The following is a 19,547-nucleotide window of genomic DNA, read 5'->3' on the forward strand; positions in this document are numbered from 1 at the left end:
TTATACCACTGAATAGAGGAATTCACAATCTTTCCACAAATATATACATTTGTATGATTTATTCTTAAATTTAAAGAATTACAGGATATATTCTTAACTATTTACGGGGGTGGGGGGATGGCCAAATGGTTAGCATGTGTGCGCTGTATCATAAGGTCTGTCATTGAGTCATCTGGCGTGGTTTCGATTCCCCGGTTGTACATGACAAGGGGTTGCCTGTCCAACCTCATGGGTTTTCTCCGGGTCCTCCGGTTTCCTCACACTGCTAAAGACCCCTAACCGCAAGCAAATTATTGAAATAAAATTGTACCATATGTTAGTCCCGAAATCACCTAGTATGTATCGAGTGGACGTTAAACCCCCTCTCTCTCTCTTAACTAGATGCTTTTCCTAGTTAAAACCCCCAAACAATCCGACAGTTAAAGGGTTAAAGGAATTTTTAATCAATTATTGTCCTTCCTGCCAGTTAAAAACATCTTACAAAAACTGGCTAATGATACCCTCAACAAATGTCAAAAGGTGGTGAACGCATGTTTGTCTCGACTGCCCTCATCATATACATCTCTTTAACATAAAGAGTTAAGATAAAAGTATACATTTAAAAAATACAACTTTTTCGACTGTTATATTAAAATGACTTTCTTGTGACATTGTAATTTGCACCTATGAGCATCCACCTGGTGGAATTCTAAAGCTATATTAGGATGAATAATATTATTAATAGTAATAGGAAAAGTATTAATATTATCATCATTGTCATCATTCTTATCATAAAAACCCAAAGCAAAAGAGAGAGAGAAATGGGGTTTAATGTCCATTCGACACAAACTAGGTCATTTTGGGACTAACACATGGCTCAATTTTATTTGAATAATTCGCTTAGGGATATTTTGCAGCTGGAGGAAACCAGAGAAAACCCACGAAATTAGACAGGCGATCCTACTCCTTGTCACGTACAACCGATGAATTGAAACCACAGCAGTTGACTCAATACAGACCTTATGATACAGCATGTACGTGCTAACCATTCGGCCATCCACCCCCCCACCCCACCCCAAAGCAAAAACTCCAAAACTAAACAAAACCTCCAATGATCATTAATTTGGTTAATATAGTGTGGTATATTAATTGATGAATTTAATTCTTTTGAGGTAGATTTAGGAGAAAATCCATACACAGATCCAGTTCACAGAGAAAAACGATCTTCATTTAAATGGATTCAAAAAGAGAATAAAGAACCAAAAACTGTGGAAACTCTGGTTGTTGTGGATAAGACCATGTTCCATCGTCACGGTGATTCTAATATAACCACATACACACTCACATTATTTAATATGGTAAGGTTTTATTACACAGTTTTTAAATTTTGGCTAATTTCGATAGATACTATTAATTTCTGTAGTTTTTATTTGTTGCAACATGAATATTAAAATAAAAGTTGTAAGCTATTACGGTCCTTTTGCATGAAAACTTAAACTAAATAGTTCTAAGGATTAAGCATTTTTATAGGCTGAACTCTTAGCCAATGAAAAGACTGCATTCTAAATATAGTTGGATTTAAGTTTTCTTGAATAAGGTCCCCAGTTTATTTACAAAATTCTTTTAATTAGGCGTATATTTTTGTCTGCAGGTGTCTAAATTATTTCAAGATAGTAGTCTTGGTAACAGTATAAATATAGTGCTTGTTGGACTTATTCTATTAGAGGGTGATGAGGTAAGTTTGAATTTCTTTAGAATTGAAATTTGTGGTCTAAGGGGAGACAACTATCGTATAGATTTACAGGAAGGCACCCACATTTAATTAATCATATTTGCAAGACATTGTGTATCTATCTATATGATATCAACAATAACAATAATACATGGATGAATTGAATCCTTTAAACACTACAAGTGAATTGCACATTTATGTGTATGGATATTTGTGTCAATTTGTGCTACTAATTTTATTTTAATGCTGCTTATTTAAGGGGAGACAACTCTTGATTAATTACAGGAAGACAGCCACATTTAATATAAATTTTTGTTTTAATTGTGTATATGAAAATCGCTTCATTACCATCTTGAAATCTACTACGTTATATTTTTACCCCATGGTGCTACACAGGGTCTAGTCGCTGCTCGCATTCTCTTCTTCATTCTTGGTTTGTCACTGGAATCTGTTCATGATTGCTAGTAATCACTGGATTATTCTAGACGTAGTTGAAGTGGTTTGTAATAAACACGCCTTTGAAATTGTAAATTATATTCCCAATTGCATAACTATAGATCATTAGACGAGGACTGCACCACAGATAAACAAACAGACATTTTAAAAACAAATCCGCAGCCACACAGATATTGCAAGTAATAAAATATTAATCATACAATCAAGTGAATGGATCCAAGTTAATGTTGTTTATTTTATTTTTTTGCTTTATTTCAGCCGGGTCTGACCATTTCTAATCATGCTGATAAAACATTGAATAGTTTTTGTTCATGGCAGTCGGTGTTAATTGGAGCTAATGGAAGACAACATGATCATGCTATATTACTCACTGGTCTTGATCTGTGTTCTTATAAAAATGCACCCTGTGATACTTTAGGTATGTAGTTAGATATCTAATAATAAGATAAATATTAGGTTAACCTTTTAACACATGGATGGCACTAAACTACTGTTCCTGCAAGCGCCTCAAACTACCTGAGTTGTGTGAACACTTCTGGAGGGTAAACTGTTTCTATGACTAGGCTACTAAAGGGTTCATGTTAATTAAAAATTTATTGCCAGCTCAATCAATATGGTGCCAACATTATAAACTACATTATAAACCTCACCTCCACATTTATCAAATACAATGCTTGAAAACTCTAATTCTTAAAATGGTTGACTACCCAGAAAACTTTTGTTTATGCCAGGTTCCGACTGTCGTGCGATGCGTTACGATATCATTGTCCCGATTGAATCCTTGATCTGCTATTTGCACATATGTTTGGACATGTTTCGATACGGTGAACACGATTGCTACGACTGACCTCAATATGATAAGACCTTATAAGATCACCACGATTACTCCACGATTAAAATCACAATTTCAATCATAGTACGAATTGTGATAGTTGGAGCCTAACATTACAATATATCATAAGGAGATATTTAGAATAGGCATTATACCAGAGCTTAAACTGTTAAAATTTCTTAATTAGTATGAATATTCAACATAAAGTGTGGTTGATTATACAAATTATTCTGTCTTCCATAGACTCATTCCAAGGTTAATAAAACTGTTTTGTATTTTTATTTCTAGGTTTTGCACCAATTGAAGGAATGTGTAATCGAATAAGAAGTTGTACAATAAATGAAGACACAGGTTTAGCTACGGCCCTAACAATAGCACATGAAATGGGTCACAAGTAAGTTGTCCAACCAGTCTGACTAAACTGCCAATAATCCATCAGTCTGACTAGTGCAATCCACGTCCGACTGACTGCTCATAGTAAGACTAATATAACTATATGATTACATGCTTTCATCTTGGCTCGCTAGCCTGGAGGTCCTGTGTTCGAGCTTGGCATACACGTAAAAGAACCCTTGACAGTTAGAATAGTCCATAGCGCTGCTGTCGGGGCAAAATTTCAATCATGAACAAGATTACAAATCATAGCACTCTGCATGGCATATAGGCTACCCGTCTTCATTAGCCCTGACGGAGCAGAACAATTGGATGTTAAACCCGGGTTTCATTTCATTTTCACTTTCACTTGAAGTCGCTGACCATTATTTACATTTGTTGGAATATATCTAATTTTTCATGGTTTAATCCATGGTAAAATGTAATCAAATTTATTATTTATCATAGAAAACAAAATCCACAATACCAACGATGAATAATCTCCCACCTTGGATTTTATTAGATTGGAAAGATAGCTTGTTTATATCGTCTTGCCAAATATTATGAAATTTTGAATTCATCACAATGGAATTCAACCATTTTCAGTCTGATATTTCTTAAAGAGATTCAACATTAACAATGTTGTAGTTTGCTAGGGATTCTTTAAACTCCCTCAAGTGAAAACACACAAATGACTCGGATCATTTGGACTAGGATTCTTTTCAACAAAATGAGTACTAGCAAATTTTTATTCAAAATGTTGCTGAATAATAAAAATTAATTGGATTCCATAATATTGTCTCCTGTGTATTTCTAGTTCATTTAAAAAAAATCATTTCATAGTTAAAGCTATCCATGAAAACCGAATTTATGAAATGAGTTATCTCCCATTAGTCTTCATAATGATTGGTATTCTGTTAAAACCTGTGCTCCTTATATAATATATTAGCTATTCAGTGTATAATATATTTAACTTATCAGTATAAAGGTAAAAATATGGTCAAAATTATTGTTTTTATTGATTATTTTATTTTATATCTTCGTGTATGTAAAATAGTAAGATATTAACCCAAACTATCCATGATTAAAGAGTTACCTCCCATTAATCTCCATCTGGTCTGTGCACATATGACTACTGTATCATTTGAAATCTTTATCAGTTTGGCTCTCATTCACTAACTGGGAGATCGGGCCCCGAGTTCACAAAGCATTCTTAGACTTAAGTTAAAGATTTACTAAAACTTGTTCGCCTTATTTTAACTAAACTATATAGAGAATCTCCTACAAGTCTTTTTTGATATCAAAATATATCAATAAGAAACTATGTGCAAAGTTTTGTGTTTCTGAATCAAAGATATTTCTCATAAACAGTGATTGAAAGTTGAGAAAATTTCTTAACTTTAGTCTGAGTGTCTGAGAATGTTTTTTTAAACTCAGGGCCTTATCTTGATCCTGGGATTGGCCAAGATTTTCCAGTCTAGTTTCCCCTTGTCAGTGTTACAGGCATGGCAAAGAAAAGTGTCTAGTTGTTTGCATGGTATGAAAAATAAACATATTGTTCATACCATCAGCAGCATGTTATGTCGCTGCATCATGTATGTCAATCTTCATTAGCTGATCGTAGGTACAGAAAAATAAGATGTTAAATCCTATTTCATTTGTTTTCAGTATTGGTATGTTCCATGATGGTGAGAGTAATTATTGCCAGCAATCGGCAGGATCTATTATGTCACCAACGTTGATGGGTAAAGATGGTAAATTTAGTTGGTCAGTTTGCAGTAAAGCTTATTTAATGAGATTTTTGAAGTAAGTTTAGAAGATTATATTAATATTAAAATCCAACAAAATTCAGTTTCAATATGTGAACTTGCCATAAGCTACTAAACCTGGAAATTGTATGTATAAAACAATTTTCACACTATTTTAAGTTAATAAACACAAATTTTCTTTTACTTGACACATTTGTTAGCAATGGCAACCTATATTTTGTGTTTATATCAGATTTTTTAATTTTGTTTCTACTTTGTTTTGATATTAGATGTTTATATTTTGTTTTTAACGGATGTTTATATTTTGTTTTTATATCGGATGTTTATATTTTGTTTTTATATCGGGTGTTTATATTTTTATATTGGATGTTTATATTTTAGTACACCACAAGCTGATTGTTTACAAGATAAACCAAAACATGTGGCCGAGTTAAAATTTCCTGATAAGTTACCTGGTGAATTATATAATGCTGATACACAGTGTAAATGGCAGTTTGGTAACAGAGCACGCTTGTGTACTTATGATTTTGGGAAGGTGAATATAAATAAAATGTTTTATATATACAATTAATTGGTCTACAATCAAATGAGTGTTTACCGACTTTAGTAATGATGATCGAGGCTAGGCCGAAAATTCAATCGCTAAAATCTCAGTTCAGAGTGGATCAATTTGACTGAAATTTTCAGCAAATTCCCTTTACATTATCTAGTTTTTATCTATTATAGTGAGAACTGTCAGCTCTTTATCTAATCTCCCATAATGTATCTTTAATTTGGTATGGAATAGAGTTTAATGTCTCATCAAGACAATACATTTGTTAATTTGAGAGGATATATGCTAATTTTTGTTCTATGAGAGATAGAGAAATGGGGTTTAACGTCCACTCGACACAAACTAGGTCATTTAAGGACTATCATATGGTTCAATTTTATTTTGATAATTCACTTGCGCGTAGAAGTGTTTAGCAGTGAGGAAACTGGAGAACCATGAGAAAACCGACAAGGTTGGACAGGCAACCTTACTCCTTGTCACGTACAACTGGGGAATCGAAACCATGCCACTTGACTCAATGACAGACCTTATGATAAAACGCGCACCACGCGCTAACCATTCAGCCATCCAAACCCCCTTTGTGTTCTATGATCTTCTGGACAGATCTTGGATGTAAATGTTGCCGGGTAGACATGTGGGTGCTTCCTTTTCTTCGATATTTGAGCTGTCAGTATTTCTTTTATGTGGACGCTTATGTGTAGATGGGTGGACCTCAGCCCTAGAACATTACCCCTGAGAAGTGGGAACCAGGTGTTCATAGCATGTTTGTAAATCATTATGGTGTTTCCATGGAAATATTATATTATATTTTTATTTAGCATGTTTGTTAATCATTATGGTGTTTCCATGGTAATAAAAAATTATATTTTTATTTAGGATATTTGTAAAGCCTTATGGTGTTTCAACGGTAAAACCATATTATCTTTTTATTCAGGATATTTGTAAAGCATTATGGTGTTTTCGAGGTAATAAAAGATGTGAAACTAAGTTTTTACCAGCAGCAGAAGGAACATCATGCGGTTCGGGTATGGTAGGTAGGCAAAATTCAAAGCCTTAATGTTTTTCTTTTCTTACTTTTTATTTTCTCTAAAAAAAAATTTATTTATTATTATTTATTAAAATATTTTTGATTTTAGAAAATGTACTCTCAATGTTTGTAAATTCAGAGATGTTTGAATGTTTTTAAAAAACAATGGTATATTTTCCAGTAGTATTTAGATATAAGTACTAGTAAATAACCAATATGTTTGTCTTCTATATAGTGCCACATTATGTCCAAAAGTCATTTCTAAGTGTTTTACAAAAGTTTCACAGTGTTCTCATACAAATATTTAGATTTGAAATAAGTACAAAAATTTGTTAAGTTTTCAACATTGTCTTGAAACCAGTGAATGTTCCATTTTCCCAAATGTCTTCATCAAAAGCTATTATATCGAAATAAAAGAGATATATAATAGTAAAGAATGTTATATGTATTGTTTAATAGTCTCGAGCTTAAGACATTGCGTAATATATTGAAACAACATGAAGGACGTAGTCCAAAGCTGTTCTTTCAATATATTATTCAATGTCTTAAGCTCGAGACCATTAAACATCTTAAAATACAGACGCTCGCACGTGCTTTTACAGTGAAATACGTCACACGAGTCCAATATTTCACTAGTATAAATAATGTACGATTGGCAAGTTGCCCGTACGATTATTTGACATAATGGTATGCCAACATCAAAGGTGACGTCACATCTGTATTCTAAATTATATTATAGTGGTGTCGTGAACGTAGTTGTGTTATGTTTAATAAAGAATGTATATATTATATTATAGTGGTGTCGTGAACGTAGTTGTGTTATGTTTAGTAAAGAATGTATATATTATATTTTAATGATGTCGTGAAAGTAGTTGTGTTATGTTTAATAAAGAATGTATATATTATATTATAGTAGTGTTGTGAAGGCAGTTGTGTTATGTTTAGTAAAGAATGTATATATTGTATTTTAGTGATGTCATGAACGTAGTTGTGTTGTGTTTAGTAAGGAATGTATATTATATTTTAGTGATGTCGTGAACGTAGTTGTATTATGTTTAATAAAGAATGTATATATTATATTTTAGTGGTGTCGTGAAGGCAGTTGTGTTAAATATGGTAAAGAAGGACCAATAGCTGTTAATGGAGGTTGGTCAGAATGGACAAACTGGACAGCGTGTACAAGACCATGTGATCAGGGTGTCATGACCAGAGATAGAGAGTGTAATAATCCACTGTAAGAATTCTCAATATTCTTCTTTACGATATTAGTATACAGAATAACTGAATAAATCATGTTCATTATCCTCCACCAAACTAATTTAAAGGAGGGTTATTGAAATGAACTCCATTCTTCCCCCCATCTTTTCTTTTCAGAGTATATTCATAAACTCTTCAAAATATCTATGAAACCTTGTACACAAATCAACCTATTAGAGTGGTTGTGCCTTTTGCTTATTAGACATTTTTTCTATTTTTTTCTGTTTCCATGGAAACAAATTTATAATATCTCCACATTTTTACATTCAGGCTCTTGTTACATGGAAAATCTCTTTCTAAAATAACATTAAACTGTGGCTACCTATTATGCCTAAAATATATTTTTAGGATAGGATGGATAATCAAGATCCCATGTACCCATTGGCATGCACATGATAGAACCCATGACAGTTGGAAATTGAAATAAATGTGAGGCCGTAGTGCAAATGTCTGGGCAAAATTTTCCTCATAGCACACTGCATGGCATATGCCTGTCTTCATTAGGCCAATCGGTTCAGAACAGTAGGACGTTAAACCCCATTTCATTTCTATCGCGTTCATATTGATATAAGGGAGGTAATCAAACAAATAATAGTTTTGTAATATTTTGATATTTATGTGCGAGACATTAAGTAATATATTGATATTGCACGAGTGCGCTAGCATGAGTGCTATATCTATATATTACGCAAAGTCTTGCACGAGACTATTAAACACCTTAAAATACAGACACTATCCAGCATGTGCATTTCAATGAAATACGTCACACGGGTCTAATATTTCAACTAGTATAAATAATGTACGCTTGACACATTGCCCATACCATTATTTGAAATAATGGTACGCCAACATCAAAGTATGACATCACATCTGTATTTTAATATATTTGATAGACCTCAGTATGGTGGTAAAACATGTCCTGATAAAGGTAAAGAAGTTCAACTCTGTAATACACAGGTAAGACCTATATCTTTTTAAATAATAGTGATTCAGTACATCACATACCTTATAAGTAACTCATGTTCAAACTGTTATAACTTCGTTATTTTCTAAAAATATTCTGCTTCTCAGATACTTTTTTTTGTGTGGCCTTATAACTTCTTTAATAGGCATTTAATTAGTAACTGAAAACTTTCCAAAGTTTTGAATAGGACACTCTAATCTTTATCAATTCACAATGTCAATCTGTGTCAGTTTTTAAATCCAAAGTAAAAACTTGGTTATTTAGTCACTATCATTAACACTCCAAAGTGAGAACATTTTCTAGCGCCTAGTGCATTCCCTAGTGGATTGAATAGTTACGAGATACAAATATTATTATTATTATTGTTATTATTATTCTAATTATAATATTTGGATGGTAGACAAATATATACAGAATATGTTATTGTTGTTGCAACCACTAAATACCTATCAAAGAAGTCATTGCAACAACAATAAGGTATTTTGTATATATAGAGAATCTCCTACCAGTCTTTTTTGATATCAAAAAATATCAACACAACGGGTGTTGATATTTTTTGATATCAAAAAAGACGAGTAGGAGAGTTTATTTATCACCCAAACACTTCTTACATGCACAAATAGATAATTATAATTCTTTGCTATAGATTTCACTTTTACTGAACATTACGGCGTAGTGATACATCATTTTTTGACAGCAATTCAACCATTGCAAAGTCCTTTATATTGGCCCAGTGTTTCCATCAAGGTCAATTGAATAACAATAGTTCATTTTAAAAAAAAAAAGTTACTTTTTATAAGAAATAAACTGTTCTTTGAAATTAAAAAAAGTAGTCCCGTTTCAACTGACCAATCAAATTCATGTAAAGTGATATCTCCTAAGGAGATGTCGCAGTAGATTATGAAATATATCACACAAGCGATATCTACTGTAGAATGTATTATTGGGTGATATATATATTTGTCTACTGTTCACATATTTGTATCATTTGCTTGATAAAGATGAGAGTATCCTATTCAAAACTTTGGAAAGTGATAAACTCAGTGATTGTTTATTCAATAAAATGTACCTTGTTTTGTATCTTGTATTTATTTAGAAATGTAGTAAAAAGGAAGATTTCCATGCTAAACAGTGTTCGTTGTATAATAAGAAACCGTTCCGTGGATGGCAGTTACGGTGGAAACCACACAAGAAAGTTTTAAACAGTAAGATCTTAGACGAAAAATTTAATTTGATTAAAAATCATGTTGATAGTTAAGTTAGTTTAACTTGATTGTACTCTTGGTACATGTAAATAATGTTCAACCCAGTTCTCTGAAAATAACAAGAGAAATGTGATCTTACTGCTAAAGCATTAATTATGTTTGTCGGCTAAATAACATGGCTTGAATTCGTAGTGTGTGTATATATGCAAAACCAACTTTATATCCATAAACTGTCAATGGTGATCCATGTAAACTTTTTTAGTTATATATTACGGATGGTAATCCATGTAAACTGTTTACAATGTTAGTTATATATTACAAATGGTGATCCATATAAACTGTTTTTACAATGTTAGTTATATATTACGGATGGTGATCCACGTAAACTGTTTTACAATATCATGTTATATATTACATATTACAGATGGTGATCCATGTAAACTGTTTTACAATATCATGTTATGTCTATTACAGATGGTGATCCATGTAAATTGTTTGCAATGTCATGTTATATATATTACTGATGGTGATTCATATAAACTGTTTTACAATATCATGTTATATATTACATATGGTGATCCATGTAAATTGTTTACAATGTCATGTTATATATATTACAGATGGTGATCCATGTAAACTGTTTTGTATGGCTGAAACATTTAATTACGTTTTTACGATAAAACATCCGGCTGTTGATGGAACACCATGTGGTGAAAAAGATAATAAAATTTGTATCAGTGGTGCTTGTAAGGTAGGCTTTGTTTATTAAATCATTTTATCAAAAAAAAAAAACCACACAATGATCTCACCAGTTGTTAAGCGAGAATTTAACATGATTTTAATTGTCTCAAGGTTAGCATTGTGGCACAAAGATTTTAAGCAACACTTATGTCGTCTGCAGAGGATGTTGAATGCGTCTATACTATATACCGAAAAACACCGGAAAACAACCAGAAAACACTGGAAAACTACCGGAAAACACCATGTTATACTGAATACTGGAAAACACTGAAAAATACTAAATACCAGAATACACACTAAATACCGGAAAACACCATTTTTAGAATGATCCAACTTTCAGGAAAATTGTAGTTTGCAAGGGATTTAAAATCACTGAAATGCTGACCAGTAGCTTTAATGTAGACATTTATTTAGATTAAAATCAATATTTTCAGATGGTAGGTTGTGATAATGAAATTGGTTCAACAGCTGAGAAGGATAGATGTGGTGTATGTAAGGGAAATAATTCAACATGTAAATTAGTCTCCGGCCAATATACTCAACAACCAACTTTAAATAGTAAGCTTACCTCTTTGTTTCCATGAGTGCTGCAGTAGTTGAGTGATCAGGGCACTGGACGCTTGACTGAAATGTCAGAGGCTTGAAACTCGGCATGAGTTGAGAAGAACCTACAGATTTATCCAGCCTGGTTCCAACATGTCATGGGTAACACCTGAAGAACTGACAAGAAAAATGTTGCAGAGTCATTTGGATGGGATGTTAAGCAGAGGTTCACCCATGTACTCGAAAGAACCCTTTACAGTTAGAATTAGATAAAGAATAGACAGAAACACCACTGTCTGGGCTAATTTCTCCTCCCTAGCAATGCATTTGTGACCATAGAAAAAAATGACAGTATATGTTAGACTCAAAATGCTTGAAGTATTATGTTGACAAGATATTGAACCCTATTCCATTCCATTCCATTAATTCATTAGTAATTAAGAAGACATTTTTTGTATCTCTTGAGAAACATTATACTTCACGTCTATGGAAGGGGTCAGAGTGAATTGGAATTATTAAGTAGAGCTTATTAAAATAGTTGTTCTCTGTTTGGCATTATTATTTATTTTTATATGGTAACAAGTAGTGACTAATTAAAGTAAAATATTTAATGTATAATTTTTCAGCTTATTTCCCAATTGTTGTCCTACCAAAAGGTGCACGTCATATACTCATCAACGAAAATAAAATATCATCAAACTATCTGTCCATTAGAAATATATATGGTAGATATTATTTAAACGGTGATCGTAGAGTAGCATGGCCGGGAAGATATAAGTTAGGGGGAGCATTGTTTGAATATGACCGACCATATAATGATCCTGAAACTCTGGTATCAGAAGGACCATTAGAAGAAGATTTGATAGTAGAGGTAAGATGTAATACAAATTTTAATAGTAAAGATTTTGATATAATGCATAAATTTAAATAAATACATAAATTTTAAATGTAGAGTTCTGATATAGATTTTAATAGTAGATGTGTGATTTAATATAAATTTTTATAGTGGGGGCATAATTTCATATATAATTCTATAGTAAAAGTATGATTTAATACAAGTTTTAATAGTAGAGGCTTGGTTTAATTAAAATTTTAATATGAGAAATGATTTAATATAATTTTTAATAGGAGAGGTATGATTTGATATAAATTTAATAGTAAAGGTATGATTTAATGTAAATTTTAATAGGAGAGGATGATTTGATATAAATTTAATAGTAAAGGTATGATTTAATATAAATTTTAATAGAAGTATTATTCGATATAAATTTAATAGTAAAGGTATGATTTAATATCAATTTTGATAGTAAAAGTATGATTTATTTCAATTTTAATAGTAAAGATATGATTTAAGATACGTTTTAATATGATTTAAGATGAGTTTAAAATATTTGAACCCTGGGTATTTTTATACGACCTGTACCTTATGATTTGATATGAAACTTTTAATGGTAGAGATATGATTTAAGATAAGTGTTAATAAAGGTATGATTTAAGATAAGTTTTAATAAAGTATGATTTGATATGAAAGAATGCAATCTATGTGTGGTTACAAGGTACGAATGTGAGATATTATATAAAATATTGATAACAAATTAAAATACTGAAACATGATCATGCACAAGAAGTTCTATGATATTTTCCACCATGTTGTATAAATAATGTATTATATGCAAAGTGACTGTACTATTATTTCACTTGACATCACACCTGTATTTTGATATATTTGTAGATGTTAGTACAGGATCACAATCCAGGTGTTAGTTATCAGTATACAATACCACAACGTGATATGAGATTAAAACAGACAATACCTACAGCTACATATAAATGGAGTGTATCCTCTACACCTTGTAGTGAACCTTGTGCTGGAGGTACGTAAATACACAAATAAACTCTTTTATAAATGTTTACCTTCGTTAACTGTATTAACGTTTATTGTTGTCTATTAGAAAGTTGTATGTATGCATGGTTAAGGAGGGCAGAGGGCCTGGAAAGGAACAATGTCTATTCATTCGGATGGGATAAAAAAAAAAACCTTTGTTAAGTGTATTGTTGTCTACTAGAGAGGTGTATATATGTATGATTAAGGAGGACAGTGTCTATTCATTCGGATGGGACAAAAATAACCCTGAGGTCCTGTGTACACATTGACAGTTGGAATACAATTGCTGTCCAGACAAAATTTGCATTAGCATTATCACACTGCATTAGCCCTTCACTAGCCCCTTTGATGCAGAAAAGTAGGAGGTTGAAGTTGAACCCTATTTCATTTTATACATTGCTTGGGTAAATGAGGGAGCGAATCTACCAGTAAGCAGGTAGGTAACAAAATTAATGGGGAGCCACAGTCGCATGGTGAATGTTGCGCTGGCTCACTATGGAGGAGGCCCGGATTTTTATCCTGGTGTTTGCCAAGACAATTTCTCTGGATTTTCCAGCATGGGTTCCTCTTGTTAGTAATGGCAAGAGACAGCATCTAGTGGTTTGAATGCAGTGTATACCATTGGGAGTGACATTTAATATCTCCCAACAATCATAGATTAAAGCAGGCCATAGCAAAAAAATTTTTTCATAACACACTCTATTGTGTAGGTCCATCTTCATTAGCTCATTTCATGTCATTTATTATCTTAGAAAGCACATGGTTTGTTAATAGTACGTTGATATTTATTTATGGTTTGTTGAAAGCACATGGTTTGTTAATAATATAGTGATATTTATTTATGGTTTGTTATATAAGAAGGACACATGGTTTGTTAATAATACTGTGATATTTATTTGTGGTTTGTTATATAGGAAGGACACATGGTTTGTTAATATTACAGTGATATTTATTTGTGGTTTGTTATATAGGAAGGACACATGGTTTGTTAATAATACTGTGATATTTATTTGTGGTTTGTTATATAGGAAGGACACATGGTTTGTTAATATACTGTAGTACAGTGATATTTATTTATGGTTTGTTATATAGAAAAGCACATGGTTTGTTAATAATACAGTGATATATATTTGTTATATAGGAAAGAAGACAGTAAGTGTTGTTTGTCATCGTGACTCACAACAGGAAGTTGACGCATCTTTCTGTAAAAATGAAAAGAAACCAGATGTTGGAGTCCAGCGTTGTAATACAACTCCGTGTCCTCCCAGGTCAGTTAGTATAAAAAGTTTTCGATCAAAATATTTAATAACTGTGGCAAAAGAATCAATTAGACATTGAGTATAAAATGGTTAAAGTGACTGATCATCATTTGCTTTTTTGGAAAACAATGTTGACAAATTTTCAATTCATCATAACTTTGTAAAAACAGAATGAAATTGATACATTTATGGATACATTTCATTTAGAGATTCAATTTTCCCAATATTATATTCCACAATCCTTCATCATTCTGATTAAAATACAGATCTATATTTCGTTTTTTTTAATACTTTTTTATATGAGCGACTTTTGACCCTATGACATCAGACATTTGATTAACCAATCAGCATTGATGTTACTAGTGGATTACACACAGTTCCGTGCAAAACACGCCTACAGCTCGCCGTAACAGACCATTTCATTGGCTAATACCTCACACCATTCAGAACACGTCAATGATAACAACTCTTCCAGATCCCAGTGTAGTAAAGACAAGTAAAACGAAATTTTGAACTATAAAAACGAAACGAAATAGGGTCTGTGTTTTAATCAGATTGAATCCTTCATAGGATGATCAGAGACCGGAGTTGAAAGTCAGATATAGCAAGGCAACTTTTTAAGCTAAACTTTGTGATGAATACTTGTAGGTGGTTACCAGGAGAATGGCAGTCTTGCACCAAATCTTGTGGTGGTGGAAAACAGTTACGCAAAATAACCTGCAAACAAAAAATTACCTCAAATAAAGATAGAAAATTAAGAAAGAAATACTGTAAACATTTACCAAAACCAGCCAAGAGAAGAATCTGTGGTACACAGCGATGTCCATCTGTATGGCATGTTGGCAAATGGTCAAAGGTAAATAAAATATTTTCCACTGTCTGCTGATTAAAGATGCATTATGTAAGAGCTAAATGTAAGATGTGATATAACATTTTTATTCATTCATCCACCCAATACAATAATTGAACATTAAAATGGATAATTGAGATTTTGTTTATTATCATAGCAATGGTATTTCTTGCGCTATTTCTTGACAAACATTCAAACAAACAAAGTAATTTGACTTAGATTTTCAATATATTCATTTTTGTTACATAATACATCTTTAATAAATATATGTGAATATGTACTTTTGTAAATGGTAAGGTTGTGTATTACAGTTATCTTGAGGGGGGTTGGGATGGCCTAGTGGTCTAGAGTGATGCACTTCGACCTCTAGCTGGCCAGTCACCTCTGGCTTGCAGTTGTGGTTTCGATCCCTGGTGTGAGCGTAAGTGGCTTGGAGATAGGGACGCCTTCTCAAACTCGGTGGTTTACTCCGGTAATCCGGTTTCCTCCCACAGGAAAGCCGCCTGCGCTTGCGCTAAGATAATAAAAAAAATGAAAATAAGACAACTTGTCTGGGATAATCACCTTCAGTGGAAGCGGACATTAAAGATACATTATGGGAGATTAGATAAAGGGCTGGCAGTTCTCACTATAATAGTTAAAAACTAGATAATGTAAAGGCAATTTGCTGAAAATTTCATTCAAATCGATCCACTATGAACCAAGAATTAAGAGATTGAAATTTCGGCCTAGTCTTGATATCATCTTTACTAAAGTCGGTACGATAAAAAAACATAGTCTTGATTATCCATTTCATGATTAAATCATGAATTAAAGTTGAGCAGCAAATTGGATCATAATCTAGTAATTATCACAGGCTAGCGATGACATCAAAGTCGATTATGGTCTGGATAAGTTAACTAATGTCTAATTAATAATTTAGATAACATTTCAGGCCTAAAGAAAGACCTGCAATAGGCAGATTTAGCTCTTGCATAATGTATGTTTAAGCACTAAGAACAACAACAAGGTGTATTGAAGTATTTTGAGATACAACCAGGTGTATTGAAATATATATTATACATGTATACTTATATCAAATGAAATGACATGAAATGTGGTATAACCCTAAAGCTAGGTTCTCACTGTCATGCAATGAGTTATGATAATAATTCCCTACTGAGTCGACGATCTGGTACTTTCAGATACGTTCTGATTGTTTTGATACAATCAACACGATTGCTACGACTAACCTCAATATATGATAAGACTTGATAGGATCATCACAATTAAAACCACGGTCTCAATCGTAGCACAAATCCTGATAGTGACAACCTAGCATTACGGTAGCAATATTTATTGTATTATATTTTATTATGCCACACAATGACCTATGACGGTTATAAATATAATTGTCCTAATTATTATTAATAAACAGTGCTCTGTGAATTGTGGGACAGGAAGACAAGAAAGAAAGGTTTTATGTCGAAACAAAGAACTTAGAGGATTCCGAATATTACCAGATGCCATGTGTAAAACTAACGACAAACCTCCCAAAACACGACATTGTAAAAAACGTCATTGTGTTAGACGATTTGAATGGATTATTTCTCCTTGGGGACCAGTAAGTATCGATTATATTCAATAAAATAAATGATATTTTTTGAAAATAGAATTAATAAGGCAGCTTATATTTTATGGTAAAAAGTGATGAATTATGTTTTGAAATATTGTAAGAACTGTTATCGTGAGCTTTGTGTGTTTTTATTTTGATTTATAATTCTGCATGGTAAATTCAGAAATACTAGATGGATACGTTGATTTACTAACATGATAATTATATACAGTGAAAGAATTTAATGATGGACCAACAACCCAAAGCCATCCCAATTACCGCCTGTCATTCTCATTTACTAACATGATGATTATATACAGTAAAAGAATTTAATGACGGACCAACACCCCTAAACCATCCTGATTTCTGTCTGTCGCTCTCAAGTAACTATGAGCTTGACTGGCAGTCTAATCCCATTTGTTTCATTAGAAATATCAATATTTCGCTTATGTCTCTGTTTAGAGGTTACATGAATTGCTACTGTAAAACTTGGCCAGAAGGTTTTAATGAAATGAAATGGGGTTTAACATCCTACTTTTCTGCTCCGACTGGGCTAATGAAAATGGGCATATGTTATGAGGGAAATTTTGCCCAGGCAGTGGCACTATGGTCAACTCTTATATCAAATTCCAACTGCCAAGGGATCTTTTACGTGCATGCCAATGTATACGCGGGACCTGGGTTTTTCGTACCATCCAAACGACTAGAAAGCTGTCCTTGGTAGTCCCCCTATCCTGCACCACTGATAAGGGGAAACCATGCTGGAAAATCCCAATGAACGTTCTCGGCTAATGCAGGGATCGAACACGCGACTTCCAGGCTAGTGAGCCAGAGTCTTTCCCACTTAGCCACCATGCCTCCCAGAAGGTTTTGAGGGGTTGGATGGCCAAATGGTTAGCATGTGCATGCTGTATCATAAGGTCTGTCATTGAGTCAACTGGCGGGGTTTCGATTCCCCGGTTGTACGTGACAAGGAGTGAGATCTGTTATGTTAAATTATGAATTGATGAATTTCTTACAAAATGTTTTGAATGATTTCATTTATTTAAAATATGTCTCATTATATCAATTCTCTCGTCTGATTTTTTAAACTTATTTACATTGTTCAAATAAGTACATATTGGCGACATCTAATAGAAGAATGCTTGACAGTTGAAATGTGATGAAAAGTAGGCAGAAACGCTGTTGTCCAGACAAAATTCTCCTCCAAAGCATTAAATGTGACCATATGTTAGTCTCAGAATGACCAAAGCTAATGAGGACAGACATACGCCATTTAGTGTGTTATGAGGGAAATTTTGCCCAAACAGCGGCACTATGGCCTACTCTATATCGAATTTCTAACTGCAAAGGTTTTTATTTACGTGCACGCCAATGTGTACACAGGACCTCAGTTTTCCGTCCCATCCGAACAGCTATACATTGTTAGTCTCAGAATGACCAAAGCTAATGCAGGCAGACATACACCATATAGTGTGCTATGAGGGAAATTTTGCCCAGACAGCGGCACTATGGCCTACTCTATATTGAATTTCCAACTGCAAAGGGTTCTTTTACGTGCACGCCAATGTGTACACAGGACCTCTGCAGTTTTTCGTCCCATCTAAACAGCTATACATTGTCCCTTGCCAGGTCCTCTGTCCTGCACCAATGACAGGGGGGAACCCTGCTGGAAAATCCTGATGAACGTTTTTACTCGGTCAACACCAGGATCGAACACGGGACCTACAGATTAGCGAGCCAACATCTTAATCACTGAGCCACTGTGGCTCCTATATCTTTTGAGAACTTTCAAAGTCAAACAGTTTTGATTCTGTCAACCAATTTTTACTGACAACAATAATTAGACATATATGCCAAATCTTGCAAATAAAATTAAAATAATGATTTATTAATTGAGTTAAAGAAATTTTTCACTGACCTCATTGTCCATTCTTAATAAGGCATGATTTATTTTAGACTAAATTTTCATTTGGAAAAATAATGATCTCTAAATATCAGGACAAATTCATTTTCAGTGAAAGTTTTCTTTAAGGATTTACACAAGGGCAGTACCATTAAATTTGTAAAATATTTCATCAAATGATATCAGTGGCTTTAAGAATTAAAAAGCAAACTGAACCAAGCCAGTAGGCCTTCTTTAATGCCCCTACCAGTGACAATTGCATGTGTTTTATTTTATAATTTAGTGATATTGTTCTTGTGAATAATATAGATTCATCCATCCCATGATCCAATTAATTTGATACCTATATATATATATATATATATCCTTTAGTTGTTGCTTTTATTTGCTTAATTTATTTGCTTTAGTGCTCCAAAACTTGTGGCCAGGGTCATAGGTCACGCTTTCTCAAGTGTAATGCAATCAACATTCATGGAAAACGTAAATCAGTGCGTGAACGCAACTGCCGTCACAAACCTAAACCAAATGTCCGGATGGAAGAAGCCTGTTGGCTAGTTTCCTGTCCGCAAGCTTTATTGGCATGGCAACGACATACATGGCATGTTTCCGATTGGACACAGGTC

At 33.1% G+C, this 19,547-nt stretch overlaps 1 protein-coding gene across 4 annotated transcripts in view; it reads left to right on the top strand.

The window, feature by feature from the left end:
- Nucleotides 1-19,547, top strand: part of LOC126816800 (A disintegrin and metalloproteinase with thrombospondin motifs 16) — a 104,950-nt gene that overhangs the window by 79,600 nt on the left and 5,803 nt on the right. For 2 of the 4 annotated variants that reach the window (XM_050543516.2, XM_050543517.2), the window contains exons 5-22: nucleotides 1,156-1,337; nucleotides 1,631-1,714; nucleotides 2,426-2,585; nucleotides 3,288-3,393; nucleotides 5,040-5,177; nucleotides 5,522-5,675; nucleotides 6,628-6,723; nucleotides 7,806-7,954; nucleotides 8,871-8,934; nucleotides 10,038-10,146; nucleotides 10,767-10,897; nucleotides 11,322-11,445; nucleotides 12,057-12,301; nucleotides 13,163-13,304; nucleotides 14,457-14,583; nucleotides 15,223-15,430; nucleotides 16,842-17,027; nucleotides 19,332-19,544. In XM_050543516.2, the coding sequence (XP_050399473.1) occupies nucleotides 1,156-1,337; nucleotides 1,631-1,714; nucleotides 2,426-2,585; nucleotides 3,288-3,393; nucleotides 5,040-5,177; nucleotides 5,522-5,675; nucleotides 6,628-6,723; nucleotides 7,806-7,954; nucleotides 8,871-8,934; nucleotides 10,038-10,146; nucleotides 10,767-10,897; nucleotides 11,322-11,445; nucleotides 12,057-12,301; nucleotides 13,163-13,304; nucleotides 14,457-14,583; nucleotides 15,223-15,430; nucleotides 16,842-17,027; nucleotides 19,332-19,544 (2,618 nt within the window). Of the gene's footprint in view, nucleotides 1-1,155; nucleotides 1,338-1,630; nucleotides 1,715-2,425; nucleotides 2,586-3,287; nucleotides 3,394-5,039; nucleotides 5,178-5,521; nucleotides 5,676-6,627; nucleotides 6,728-7,805; nucleotides 7,955-8,870; nucleotides 8,935-10,037; nucleotides 10,147-10,766; nucleotides 10,898-11,321; nucleotides 11,446-12,056; nucleotides 12,302-13,162; nucleotides 13,305-14,456; nucleotides 14,584-15,222; nucleotides 15,431-16,841; nucleotides 17,028-19,331; nucleotides 19,545-19,547 lie in introns of those variants that run through there. The other 2 variants (XM_050543518.2, XM_050543520.2) reach the window with 2 other exon arrangements.

Source organism: Patella vulgata, chromosome 3, assembly GCF_932274485.2.
Source record: "Patella vulgata chromosome 3, xgPatVulg1.2, whole genome shotgun sequence".
Classification (NCBI taxonomy): Eukaryota; Metazoa; Mollusca; class Gastropoda; family Patellidae; genus Patella; species Patella vulgata.